This window comes from Octodon degus, unplaced genomic scaffold (assembly GCF_000260255.1).
Source record: "Octodon degus isolate 3935 unplaced genomic scaffold, OctDeg1.0 scaffold00235, whole genome shotgun sequence".
Classification (NCBI taxonomy): domain Eukaryota; kingdom Metazoa; phylum Chordata; class Mammalia; order Rodentia; family Octodontidae; genus Octodon; species Octodon degus.
In genome coordinates this window covers 2,685,807-2,699,862 of record NW_004524811.1, presented here as the reverse complement: position 1 = coordinate 2,699,862, position 14,056 = coordinate 2,685,807, and the positions used below count along the sequence as shown (strand labels likewise).

The window sequence follows — 14,056 nt, the reverse complement described above, 5'->3', positions numbered from 1 at the left end:
AAATTATTTCTGATCTGATTTCTTCTATACCTTTCTGCAGTTGATTCTTTACTGTCAACGCTATTATTTCAGAGATATTTGGTGTGTGGTTTCCAGTTTCCTCAGAGCTAGTGTCTTCTGCATTTGTACTGAGTGGACTCGGGGTCTGAGACTGCATTTTGTTCCTTCTCTTTGTCATTTTGTATACCACTGTCTTCTGACCTTTGGTGTAGAACTTAGAAAGAGTTATTACCTTAGCACCAGGTCTGGATCTATGAAATTCAGATTCCTTCACGTGGGTGTTGCTTGGATCTGGCTGCTGTGCTCCACTTCTTTCTGCTGCAGGCATTAGAGTTGAACCCTTTGTGTCTCTCTGGCAAGATGTTCTGCTCCTGAATCAGCTGGGTGGGTCTTGCCTCTAGCAACTTTGCAGGGAGTTCTGCTGAAGGGTTCCGTGCTGGGCCTGCGCTCTGGGTCTATTCAGGATCCCGCGGGCCCGGTCAACTCACTCACTCACCGGGCCTGCGCTCTGGGTCTGTTCAGGATCTCGCGGCCTGGGTCGTCTCACTCACTTGCCGGGTCTGTGCTCTGGGTCTGTTCAGGATCCCGTGGCCTGGGTCATCTCACTCACTTGCCAGGTCTGTGCTCTGGGTCTGTTCAGGATCCCATGGCCGGGGTCATCTCACTCACTTGCCGGGCCTGCGCTCTGGGTCTATTCAGGATCCGGAGGCCCCGGGTCGTCCCCAGTAATTGCTTTTCTTCATGAACTGCTTACACCTTCTGTGAAACAGTGCCTTAGCCTTATTTTGGTTGTCAGGGTCTACCAATGGTCCTGAATCTGGAAACCCTAGCTTTTTTCTACTCCAGTTCAGATTTATGAGACTACTTAGAATAAGGAGGGGGAACTGGGACTGGACAAAACACCATGAAGTTTTCTTTACCAATTTGAACACTCTTTTAAAAGGAGTGTCGTGTTATTTCATTTTCCTTTATGATGATCCTGTTCACAGATAGTATGAATAAGTAAAAATCATATTATTCTCAGAGGAGGTAGAGGCTTACCCACACAGTAGGCAACTCACCCAGGGTAACTTGTGAAGGTCAGCCAAGGGCACCTGTGCGCCTCGAGGAGGATGGTGCAGCGTGCAGGGCAGTTCCACATTCATTCAGGCTCTGGGTGCACAGCACCCTCGGCCCTCAGGAGTGTGGGGTTGGACCTCACATTCAGAGCTCATCGGAGGCATCAGAGGGCCCCCTCTGGCCTTCAGCACTGCATCTCGGGTAGAAGGCATCTTTTGCTTTCTTTTGAGCAATGTACATCACGGAAAATTTTTACTCAAGACAGGGGAGAAGGTGAGCTGGGAAAATCTTTTTGCAGGTATTATTGCAGTGAAGGCTTTTTTTTTTTTTTAATGTATTTGGTTATTAAAGACTCTCACTATGCAGTTCAGACTCATGGTAATCCTCCTATTTTCAGCTTCCACAGCATTGGGATTACAGGCATGCACCACTATGCCCGGACTCTGTAACAGGCTAAGTCTGTTCTAGGGGATGAAGCCGGTGCAGCATGTGGTGCCGGGGATCAAACCGCAGTCCCTGTGCTTACCTAAGCAGGCGTTTTAGTCCAGTGACCTATCTCACTGGCCTCTGGAGTTTTGGTTTTTAATTGTTACCATGAAACTATAAGTCACTTTCCCGATAAGCATTTACCAGTTTGAGAGATCAAGCAATGGGCTTCCATACTTGAACGCCTTATACCTGCATCTGTTAAGCTTTAAAATGCCATCTGTAGTATTTTCCACTATGGTGACCAACAGCAGCACAGGAGAAAGGACTACAGTTCAACTCTTTTCTCCACTCCTCATTTTGTATCTGCTATTTCTCTGAGTAATGAGCAGGGACAGGAAGCAACTCCAAACCCAAACTGAGGCACAACTTGTCACTACTACCTCTGTGGGCTTTTGTGAGTCACTTAACCTCTCTGTGTCTACTTCCTGTTCCAAAAAATGGAAGCAATATATCAGTATTCACCTGGCCGAGTTGCTGTGGGGAGTAACTGAGAAACCCGAATTGCTGAGGCAGGTAGGAAGAGCAAGGCGTTCGCTGCGTGTTACTCTCTTGTTGCTGCGTCTCTTGCTACCACTGTCATTAACACTGTAGCTACTGCCCAGCCCAGAGGTAAGCCCAGTTTAGTCTCAGCTGAAGGTGGTGAGTACAGCTACAGTGGCATGTGTGAGTGTGTGTGTCTATCTCCTCTCTGTCTGTTGTTGTTTACTGTTTAGCAAAGAGTCACTCCTGCCACACATCTGGTGGGTTTGAGACATTTTAGAAGGTGGCAGGTAGTTGTGAGTAACTTATGGTTTCCATGATTCTAGATTCAGAATTAGAATTTTTGATGAGGCTGTTTCCAAGTGAAAGAGATATAGTCTGTAAATCTTACATGAGTTTAATAATGATGATAAACATAGAACAGAAAACATTCCATCCTGGAATTACTTAAATTTGTTGAAGTGATTAAACCTAAAAACAGGTAAAGAAATCATAAAAATTAATCAGGGAGGGCTGGTGAAATAGCCCAGCATACTAAGCGCCTGCTTAGGCAAGTGCAGGGACCAGGGTTTGATCCCTGGGACTGCGTGCTGTGCTGGCCTTGCCCCTGTGCATGTTGAGCAAGGCCACTGAGTCCAGGCATGGCGGTGCACGCCTGTAATCCCAGCACTGGGGAAGCTGAAAACAGGAGGATCACTACCAGTCCAAGCTGCATAGTGAGACCCTGTACCAAATACATTAAAAAAAAATTAACTAATCAAGGAGAGGTGAATTTGAGCTGCAATGATGATATAAAGGAGGAGAAAACAGGGAACCACCTGCAAAGTAGGATACCTCCTTCGCTATTCTCTGGACAAGTTCTTGTGGGAGGCAGCTCAGGGTTCCCAGGAACTGGTGTGTCCTTTCCAGGTTTTAAACCCAGCCCTGTCCATTGAACCCCTGTGCTATTTCTGTTACCCCATAGTTATTAAAGTCTGTTGAAGAAATGAACAAGTTAATAAAGATATTATAAGGAAGACAGCTGCTAACTTAGTAGTGTTACCAAGAGTATTTCCTTCCTGGTCAAGTGGCTTCTGCCCTTGGGCAAGGGAGCCCTGTCCAGCTGTTCCTTCCTAATGGCCTCTGCTGCTCCTTACTGGAGGACCCAAGCCTGTGAGAAACCTGATTCCCTCTGTTCCCCCCTCCCCTGCTGCAGATCTGTCCTCATGGATGATAGGAAAGACAGCCCTCCTAGTATGATCTGGGGCTTGCAGAAGGGAGGACACAGGGCCCCAAGCATCTCATCAGTCTGTGTGCAGGATGGTATCTTACAGAAATAAAGGTGCTCTACTTTCACAAGGTAGTAGACCAAGCTAGCTTTAGTTCACCATTAAAAAACTGGGCTGCTACACAGATAAAAAGGCAGCCTATGTGAAGTGCCTAGCCCAAAATGCCAGTCAGCAAATGATTACAGTGGAACAAATTATTCAAGCAATACACAGCAGATTGCTGGAAGATCCAAAGCTTTAGCCCTTCTTTCAGGAACATCAGTGTGAATTCAGAGTGATTTTCGTGATGTGTTTGAACTTTGCTCTTGTTGCATGGATGTGGTTGCATGGGCAAGCTTAGGTGACATGTGAAACAATAGGTAGCAAGGGCAGAGACATTATCTCCCACATCTCGTTAACATTTTACCTCCCTGGTGCCATTGCTCAGATCTAGATGGGACTGAGGTTTGCCAAAACATGTCTTAAAAGTAGACTTCATGTTGGATTCATTTTTTCTTTTATGGCTTAGATAGTGCCAGCAAAGTGCTAGATCGTCTACAGCATTATTTGTTTTATGATGGCTGCAAGGCTTTTAGAGTGCATTCACTTGATTAAAACAAATGAGAAGGAATTGCCTACTGATCAGAGTCAGGAAAGCCATTTACCCATGAAACGAATTTGTTTTTCCACTCAAGGGTATTGCTATGGTGAAGGGGGAGTTACAGGCATGTACTTTTTAAGCAGTGTTTCTGTGTTGTGACTGACCACCAGGGGTAAAGTGTCCACCCAATGACAAAATTCTTGTGTTAATTTCTCTGGCTTATCTTACTTATTTATTTATTTATTTATTTATTTATTTATTTATTTTTGCGGAACTGGGAATTGAACTCAGGCCCTTGTGCTTTCCAGGAAAGCGCCTATTCTACTGAGCCATCTCCCCAGCCTCTATCTTATTATTAATATTAAAAATATAAACATAAATCTAATTTCTGAGCAGGGTTTTTTTCTTAAGGTAGCAGTATGTTTAAATACTTGTGCTTTTGAGTCTGCATCCTGACTTTCTCAATTATTGGCTGCATGACAATAAGCAATTAGGTGACACAGCATTAGGGGACACTGTTTGCCGTGCCTGCCACATGAGTGTTGCTCCCTGGAGTTACACAGGAGTGAGCACGGGGGGGGGGTGCTTTCATTTCCACCTGTGTGCAATAGAAATACTAATACCTTGATAGTAGCTAGATTAATAGAATTAATTACTGTAAAGCACAAAACCCAGAACTAGGAAGGCAGTACTTAATAAAGTTAGCTGCTGCAGTTACTGACAGTGGCAAAGGGAAGATAAAGGTGATCTTGAAAGAGTAGCCCACTTGTCTAAAATATTTTACCAAAATATTGGAATAGAATAATCCCTGTTGCACTAAATTTATTGAAGGAACTTCAGTTAATTAGGTGGAAATAAAAACAGAGATTAATGAAATATCTTGACTTTTTGTTCTCTAAAAACCATGTTTTGCAAATGTGTATCCTGTTTGATAAAGAGATAAAGAAGCAGATGTACTATTGTAAGAGAAAAAATTAGGTTATTTGCATCTGAAGTAACTGACTTTTTATTCAGTGGTTGGAAAATCGATTATTGGTGCCTTTGTACCAAGGGCTTTGATCCAGGCAGAAATATTTGTCACTAATTTTTATCTTTTGTTTTATTTTAGGTTGTTCACGATGCTAACACACTTTACATTTTTGCACCTAGTGCACAAAGCAGGGACCTCTGGGTGAAGAAATTAAAAGAAGGTAAAATTCATCTAATGAAATATTAATCTACACACAATTTTAGAAATATGACATTGCCACTAAAATGCAATTATAACCCATGCATGCCTTACATTTCTAATCTCTAAACCTAAATAAATGCTTCTCTAAGGACAGTCAATGTGGGTGATACAACATATTAAATCTAACCTCCCGTTGTAAAATCTGGTTTTTTCTAGTAGTATATAGTTGGTAAGGAACACAGGCTACCATTTACTGTGCTTGGAGGTGGTAAAATGCCTTTTATGATAATAGGATTTGTGAGAACAGTATTTTCTAAGAAATAGCCCATGTAGTCAGCCTTGGGATGTATTCATGAGGTGTTTAATTGGGTGATTTGTCCTGCTTAATCCTCACTGCTTCTCCTGGGAATGAAATGGCTGCGAGCTCATTTTTGCATTTATTCATCGTGGCGTAGCAGCAGTCCCTTCAGGTGACAGGGTATCTCGTGACAGCAAAACAAACGAAAAAAAAATCTGGCTTTTCTGAATGTTCTCAGTTAATGTTATGAGGGTGTTGTCATGAAAAAAATATGGTATCTGAGGAAGGAGTAATGATTGACATTGTTACCTACCAAACATGCTGAAGACTGGTTTTCTTCACTAATCATCAGTGTGCTTGTGAATTACAGAAATAAAGAACAACAATAATATTATGATTAAATATCATCCTAAATTCTGGGCAGATGGAAGTTACCAGTGTTGCAGACAAACTGAAAAACTAGCTCCTGGATGTGAAAAATACAATCTTTTTGAGAGTAGTAAGTAATTATTTAATTTTCTAATTATATTGCATTCTGAATGAACATATTCATATGGTGAGAAAGTGGTAGGATTTCAATTTAAGTACAACATACTTTCTAGAAAAGTGTAGGTGTGCTTTGTAAGAATGATCACGTTTAGTTAACCCTGGGACCCTCTCATGGAATAGAAAGTTCTCTTTGGGGGCAACTTTCATCACAACAAGGCAGCCTGTTAAAGACAAATCTATTAAAAGAATAAACCTAGATGGTACACTCAGCAGCTTCTCCCATAAGGTGTTTGTTTGTCAGCAAATTTGTAAACCCTTTCTAGATTGTAGCTGGAAATATATGTGGCGGTGCATCTGCAGTCTGAATGGAACCGTTTTCATTTTAATTGGGCTTAATGGTATAGATTTGGTTGTGTATTCACCATCTGTCGGAGCGTTAAAGCGTCATAATGATACTTCTGTGTAAATGTCCAGATGAACAAAAATGTCTAGGGGAACAAATGAGTCTAGGGTTAATTTTGATGCATCAGACCTTTCAAAGTTCTGGAAATGAGAGGACCTTAGTTAAAAATACATGGAGACTCAAAAGTGCTAGCTAGAGTGGTGGGGTTTCCTGTACTTCTCTTTTCTTGCTGGCACTGAGCACTACACTGTGCCGATCTGAACCAGTCAGCTTCTGTGTAGGAGCAGAATGGCTACTTGGCAGGAGTACCCCTTGTGCAGGAAGCCAGCCCTAATCCTGTAAGCCCATCCATCCTGATTTTTCTGGAATGTTCTGACATTAACTTATCACAATAAAGAGAAAGGTCTATGTTTCCAAGACTGTTATTTCCTGTTTCAATTCATAAAGTTTAGTGTTAGGTAATGTGCACTCTAACCCATTATACAAAGAGATCCAAAAGTTACAGCGACTTAAGCTAGACATGTTTTTCAGTTTCACATAATTATCCCAAGGCAGGTGGCAGACAAGTTTTGCAGTAGTTCCTGGGATTGCTCCAGCTCCACAATCTTTTTCTTCCTAGAAGGAGAAAGGAGAAACAGTCTCTAGGATATCCATAGGAGGTACTTTTAGGGGCCATATTTAAAAATGACACATCCCATTTAGACACAGAACCCTTTGATTAGAACTTATGCTGTGTCTGCTTAGCTGGTTGTCACATACCAGTCACGACTCTAGTACGTAAGCTATAGAGGAAGGGGCAGAGTTCCAGAGCTTGTTAAGCTGTCCGTGTTGTTACGGAAGTTCTCCCTTATCCACGGAGGAGGCTTTCTGGCGTCCCCTGAGAAAGCTTAAAGTTACAGATTGTATTGAATCCTGTATGTGCTACTTTTTTTCTACTTATACCCGTGATAAAGTTTAGTGTATAAATTTGGCACAGTAAAAGATTACCAATAATAACTAATAATAAAATGAGACAGCTATAGTAATATACTTTACTCAAAGTTATTTTAATATAGTTTCTGCCTACATATATAAGACTTGATAAAATATGGTGAATGTTCAAATATAGAAAAGTTTCTTACAATGAATGACACGTTACCATTAATCTCCCTCAAAATACTCTCCCTTCCTACAAACACATTTAACTCACTATTTTTGATACTTTTGGAAGTAGCTCTGGAAGTCTTCTTCTGTGAGTATCTTTTCTTTTTTTTTTTCCTTTTAAAGTATTTATTTATTTATTTAGTACAGGGTCTCACCGTGCAGCTTGGACTCATGGTGATCCTTCTGTCTCAGCCTCCCCAGTGCTGGGATTGTAGGTGTGCACCACCATGTCTGATTTTGATGGCTGGCAGAGCGTGCCCAGGGCTCTAGGGCTGACATAGTATGCAGTACTGAGGATCAAACCCAGGTCCTTGCAATTACCAAGCAGGTGCTTAGACCACTGAGCTATCTCTCCAGCCCTGTGAGTGTCTTTCCATGGCTGCCTCAACGTCCTGAACCAATTCAAAGCAGGTATGGCCATTTCTGTCAAATGAAGCATTATACTGTGTCCTCCCTCACCTTTTTACTGCATCTGTCATGGTGCAATTTCTGGATTTTCTTTAAATGATAAGATGACCATAAAATATAAATATTTTTAATCAATTCAGAACACTGAAGCAGCCACAATAGTACAACTACACTCATGAAAGGTTCTGTAGAACTGCTTCAGAAAGTGACAAGAATAATAGGATAAGTGTGTTTGAAGTAAGAGCAGTATTCTGAGGGGATGAATGGCAATGCATCTTTTATTTTTATTTTTATTTTTAACATTTATTGTGTGTGTGTGTGTGTGTGTGTGTGTGTGTGTGTGTGGCCAGCTCAGCCCACCAGGGGGCGCAGCTGGCTGGCATGCGGTGCTGGGGGATCGAACCGTGGTCCCTGTGCTTTGCCAAGCTTGTTCCAAGTAGGTGCTTTAGACCACTGAGCCATCTCTCCAGCCCGGCAATGCATCTTTTAATGTAATAAATTCTTTTTAATTTAAAAATTCACCATATATTTGATCACACTTTGTATATCTTACTGTAGTGCAGATCTTCAGAAACTGAGCGTGCATTCAATCCCCAGTTCCACTAAAAAAAAAAAAAAAAAAACTGAGCATATAATTTTTTTTTACATTAATTTTATTGAGAAAAAAGTAGCAATGAGACAGTTTCAGAACAGGTTACTAGGAAGGTTACAATAATTATACATTGCATATTGCTATCTTCATAGTAGTTATTCATTGTACAAGATGCAGACATGATATCTTGTCTAAATACTATTAGTTCAAAACTTTCTTGTGATTGATCTAGGAGAAAGTAGCTGTATATCTATGCTATTTTGTATATACATACATATACATATATATATATATATATATGTATATATATACAGAGAGAGAGAGAGATTTTCACTACAAAATGGTCCTTCATTTATATCCCCCATTTTTGTTCACTTTTGTCAGAGATTGCCATTCATATATTGTAGGTGCATGAATTCAGCAAAGTAAGTCTTAACCATCCAGCAGAAAAGTATAGAAATGAGGCATAAAAATAAAGCCATATTAATATGCTGAACTGTAAAAGGCTCAAGTCAGCAACTTCTGACATTGCCAGTCCTGCAGATAACCCACTACTATTATGGACTGCTGGACTATATTCAATGTTTTTCTTACTAAGTCGAGAACTTCCTTTTACCTCTTCACTTAAGTGATGCATTCCGGCTTCACTTTGGGATGCCTGAGTTTCTGGCATCACTCTCTTGCACACTGAGGCTATTACTAAGTAAAATAAGACTTAGTTGGACACAGGCATACTATTACCAGGCAATCAGCTGAGTGGCTAGTGGAGTGGGTGCGGTGTGCACTGTGGACCAAGGGATGATTGACATCCCAGAAGGACCAGTCCCTCCAGTGTGAGACTTACACCCTCAGAATAGTGCAATGTAAAACTATTGTTTATTTCTAGAAGTTTCTGATTAATATTTTTATATTGTGATTGAGTCGTGGAAAGCATCAGAAGTAAAATCACAGGCAAGTAGAGGACACTGCTGTAACTCAGCTCAGTGTTGAGTGGCAGGCATTGCTGAGAGCCCACTTTAGGCGGCGGCAGGACACGCTGACAGGGACATTGTGCCTGGCAGAGTGGTTTCCTTGTGTGTTCATCTGACCATGGGCAGGCAACATGTTAACCTGCTTTTGTTGCTGGCATTTTCAGGTATAAAAAAGGCACTACCCCCAGCACCAGAAACAAAGAAGGTATGTGGGCTTTCTCTTTCAGAAGTTGAGTCTGTAAGCCTTGATTGGTCTATCTATCTATCTATCTATCTATCTATCTATCTATCTATCTATCTGCAGTCTGACTCCAGAACTTAAGTTCCTCATGTGTTCCTTTCTCCTTGAACATAAGCTAATTCCTTGGCCCTGATTTTCTAAACAGTAGCTTGTTATTGAAGTTTCTCTTCACTTTTTAAAATCAAACTTCATGTTTTGAGATTACTGCAGATTCACATGCATTTGAAGGGAGTAATGTAGATACTCCATGTACCCTTCACCCCACTTTTTTTTTAATCTACAAAACTAGTTCAGCTACCACTAGCATGGTACAGTTTCACACGGAACATTCTTAGCCACTTCGTGAGCTTGCATTCATTTGTGGGCCGCTGCTTTTCCATGAGACCAGCTTGGCGGTGACTGTGCTCTGGATTTTTTGAGTTGTTTTTGGTATTGAGTAGTATCAATTGTATTGAATTTTATTATTGTGAGATTTTACTATGTCCTGCTTTTTAGTTTTGCAGTGCCAGGTCTCAAACCCAGGCCTTCATCCATTTTAGGCAAACTCTACCACTAAGCTGCTCTCCTATTTTATTGTGCGATCTGTTACCCTCTGGCATTTTACTGATAGCTTGACTTACATACAGAATTGTATAAGAAGTGGGAGACTTTAAAAGGTATATTTCAGTTGTAAGACCACAGTATGACAGAAGAGTATTTTAGAAACATTTAATGATACTCCTTTAGGCATTTGGGTATTGGTAGAAAAAGACATACTTTGGACTCAGTGACTGAGTTGATGTGAATTTGATATGAGCAACTTTTGATAGGTTACTTATACCATTATTACCTCAGTTATAACATGGGAATGGGAACAATTTTAAGATTAAATGAAGCCAGGCATTGTGCTGCATGCTTGTAATCCTGGCTTTTGGGAGGCTGAGGCAGGAGGATCACTAAGTTCAGAGACAGCCTGGGCTAAATAGTGAGATTCTATGTCAAAAAAATTTAATTAAATTTAAAAAAGAAAAAGGGAGAGAAAAGGTAGATCCTAAGCATGTGCCTGTACCTTGTAGATATAAAGAAGTAGAACTTCCTTTGACTGGAAGGAGATCCATTAAAATTCTGTGGTGCACTGTTTCTGTATTACAGGCCACTTCAGTAGCTCATCCACCTTTAGTCCTCCTGGTGTCTGCACATCTGTCACCCTTGCCTCTCCCAGGGAAGCTGTCCCTTACACTGAGCAAAAATTTAAAGCTAATTTTGCCTACCTCCTCCTCCTCCTTCTCCTTCTTCTCCTTTTTTCCTCCTCTTTCTGTGAGACAAGGTCTCACTGACGTCTGACCTTGAACTCACTATGTAGCCTAAGCAGGGCTTGAACTTTCGGCAGTCCTCCTACTTCAACCTCCGGAGTGCTAACATTGCAAGTATGCACCTCCAGCTCCATCTTTTATGTTCTGAAAGTCACGAGAAGTTTAGCAGCATCAACATTATTAGATGTTGATTTGATCAAATTATGTTAGGCTCTAGGTGACTTAGACTTGAAGTTTCTGCCTTATTCTGTGTGAAGCATTTCGTGTTTTGTTTCATTGATAATTTTTGAATATAAATCTAAACTTTCCAATGTCTTCTTTGCTTAGCGAAGGCCTCCCCCACCAATTCCTCCTGAAGAAGAGGATAACAGTGAAGAAATAGTCATAGCAATGTATGATTTCCAAGCAACAGAAGCACATGATCTCAGATTAGAGAGAGGTCAGGAGTATATCATATTGGAAAAGAATGACATCCATTGGTGGAGGGCAAGGGATAAGTATGGGTAAGTATTCCCTGACCATGTGTGCCAAGCAATGGTGGATGGGAGTTAAGTGCCAAGTAAAACAACATGAGATGTGTTCTGTGGGCCGAAGTTAAAGCCCCTACCGAGAAGATTCAGAGTGTATTCTGAGTTGTCATTCAGTGAATAAAAATTATCAGTCACTTCTTTCTGTAAGAATACTTTCTGTAAGTTACATTGGTCTGTTTCTCATTCATTCTCTCTCTCTTTTTTTTTTTTTTTTGTATTTTAGGGAAGGGTCTACAGGGTGTTCAGGGTCTCACTACTAGATCGGACTCATAGTGATTCACCTGTTTACAGCCTTCCATGAGCTGGGATTATAGGTGCACACTACCACACCCAGTCTCAATTGCCATCTCAGCATGCCCTGGGAGTGCGGGCAGCATGGCAGGTGCCGGGATTGAATCTCCAGCCCCTGTGCCTGCTTGCAGGCGCTTTAATCTGCTGAGCTATTTGGCTGGCCCTAATTTGATTATTTTAACCTTGAAGAAACTTACTATTTATGTTTTGTTACTTCTACAGTTAGTGAGTTAGGGGTTTCTTTCCCTTCCTCTTTTCCCCCTCTTCCTCCTCTCTCTCCCTTAATTGATTCCTTTCTTTCCTTCTTTTTCTTTTTCTTTTTCTTTTTTTGCTGGTGATTGATTCCAGGACCTTGTACATGCTAGTTCAGAACTCTGCCACTAAGCTATATCCTGAAATGCTAGATTTGTCTAAGAAATAGCTTATCATATTTTCATCTTAGATTCTTGTCTTTCTATGTAGGTGTATGTATATTTATACAGACAGTATAACAGTCATTTCAAATTTCTCTTTCACTTATGTATGTGTGTATAAAATACATACACATATACATATATGAAGATAAACAAAGAGCAATATTTATACCAGATAATTTAGGATTAGGGAAGGACAAGTCTTTCAACCTTACGGATAAATATATGGGTAGATTCAGTAAACACAAGACATGGGTATCTTTTTGGCTTCAGTATGAGAAATTTTTGAATACCAACAAAGTTAAATAACAGTATCTTGGTTACTTTTCTCCTCATTGCTGAGTCAAAATACCTGACATCCACAATTAAGGAAGTAAAAGTTTATTTAGCTGATAGTTTGTTGAGGTTTCCATCCATAATAGTTGGCACCAGGGCAGAGTGGCACATGGCAGAGGGCAGCAGTTCATCATGGTGGAAAACAGCAAAAGCAGCAAGAGCAAAAAGGGAAGAACAGCAGTAAGTAAGCTTCTGTCCTCCAGTCATACTGTATACAGACTACCTGCCCCAAGGTGGGGGTAGCACTCACACCCACAACCTCAGCGTTCAATGATGAATCAATCTGAAATTCTAGAAACCACCCCATGACTGCATCAGGCTTTAGGGGCACATGTAGACACAAACCATAACACTTATTTTTTTCATTGTGGGATAAAATACCTGACTCCCACAAGTTATAGGAGGGCAGGTTTATTTATCTCTCAGTTTTTAGAGTTTTCAGTCCACAGTCAGCTGGTTCCAAGGCAGGGTGGCACAGAGCAGAGTGGCAATACAGAGGAGAAACCGATCACCACGTGGCAGGTAGAAGGCAGCAGCCACCACTGGGCACCAAGCAGCAAGCCTGCTTCTCCTGTCTCCTTTTCCCTGCAGGCTGTGAGCCTATTGATTGGTGCCACCCACACCCAGGGTGGGACTTCCATTATCCACACCAAGAACTCTGCTAATCCAGTCAGTGGACTGATCCGCATGCCCTTAGTTCCAGTATCATAGCATTAATCTACATTCACATACCACAGATCCAGCCACCTCCAAAAGCCCCACCTATGAGTTGATGAGGCCTTGGGAGATCATGTAGCCTCAAGGTGTAACAATAATATAATAGAACTTCTTGTTACTTTTTTTTTTTTTTTTGCACTTGCCTAAGTAGGCACTTCAGTCTGCTGATATATCTTGCTGACCCCTAAAGTATTTTTTTAATCTTTTATTTATTTGGTACAGTGTCTCACTATAAAATTCGGACTCATAGTGATCTTCTTGTCTCAGCCTCCCCAGTGCTGAGATTATAGGGGTATACTACCACACCCGGTTTCAGTGGCCAGCATGGCATGTGGTACTGGGGATCAAACCTGGGTCCTTAAACTTCTTGTTACTTGACTTTAAAAATTTCCAACATTTTGTTATTTTTGATTTCTCAGTCTACCCTGAGTTTTCTCCTAGAGTATTTAAAAATAAATTCAAGTCATCATGTCATTTCACTTTTAATTTTAACTTCTTAAAACTTAAAAAATAAGACCTGCCATGTCATGATCATACTTAGCAATATTTTACATGAATACCATCTATACAATTTTCCTTATCATTATTGAGCCTAGAGGAAGGGCAGATGATAGCCTATAAATCATATATTTATATATTTAGATCATAAGTCAGGCTGACAAACTGGTAAAGTGTTGCTTATCCTCCAGCTTGACAAATGTAGCTTCAAATAACAAGAAAAGCAAGGCTTGAGTTTAGATTTCCATGTCAGAAAGCTGGAGCCCACTGCTGCTCTCCCAGCCCCTTCTGCCATGGCTACATCTCTCCTGTGCACTGTGACCTTTTCCAGCCCATCCACTCCAGCTGTGTCCACATGGCTTGCCATAGCTCCCTGCAACATGGCTG

The 14,056-nt window shown here is 41.0% G+C and overlaps 1 protein-coding gene across 3 annotated transcripts in view; it reads left to right on the top strand.

The window, feature by feature from the left end:
• The window catches only part of Tec (tec protein tyrosine kinase), a 150,537-nt gene that overhangs the window by 107,439 nt on the left and 29,042 nt on the right, over window positions 1–14,056 (top strand). For all 3 annotated transcript variants that reach the window (XM_004645667.2, XM_004645666.2, XM_023705997.1), the window contains exons 4-7: window positions 4,985–5,066; window positions 5,716–5,844; window positions 9,516–9,556; window positions 11,212–11,387. In XM_004645667.2, the coding sequence (XP_004645724.1) occupies window positions 4,985–5,066; window positions 5,716–5,844; window positions 9,516–9,556; window positions 11,212–11,387 (428 nt within the window). The remainder of the gene's footprint in view (window positions 1–4,984; window positions 5,067–5,715; window positions 5,845–9,515; window positions 9,557–11,211; window positions 11,388–14,056) is intronic.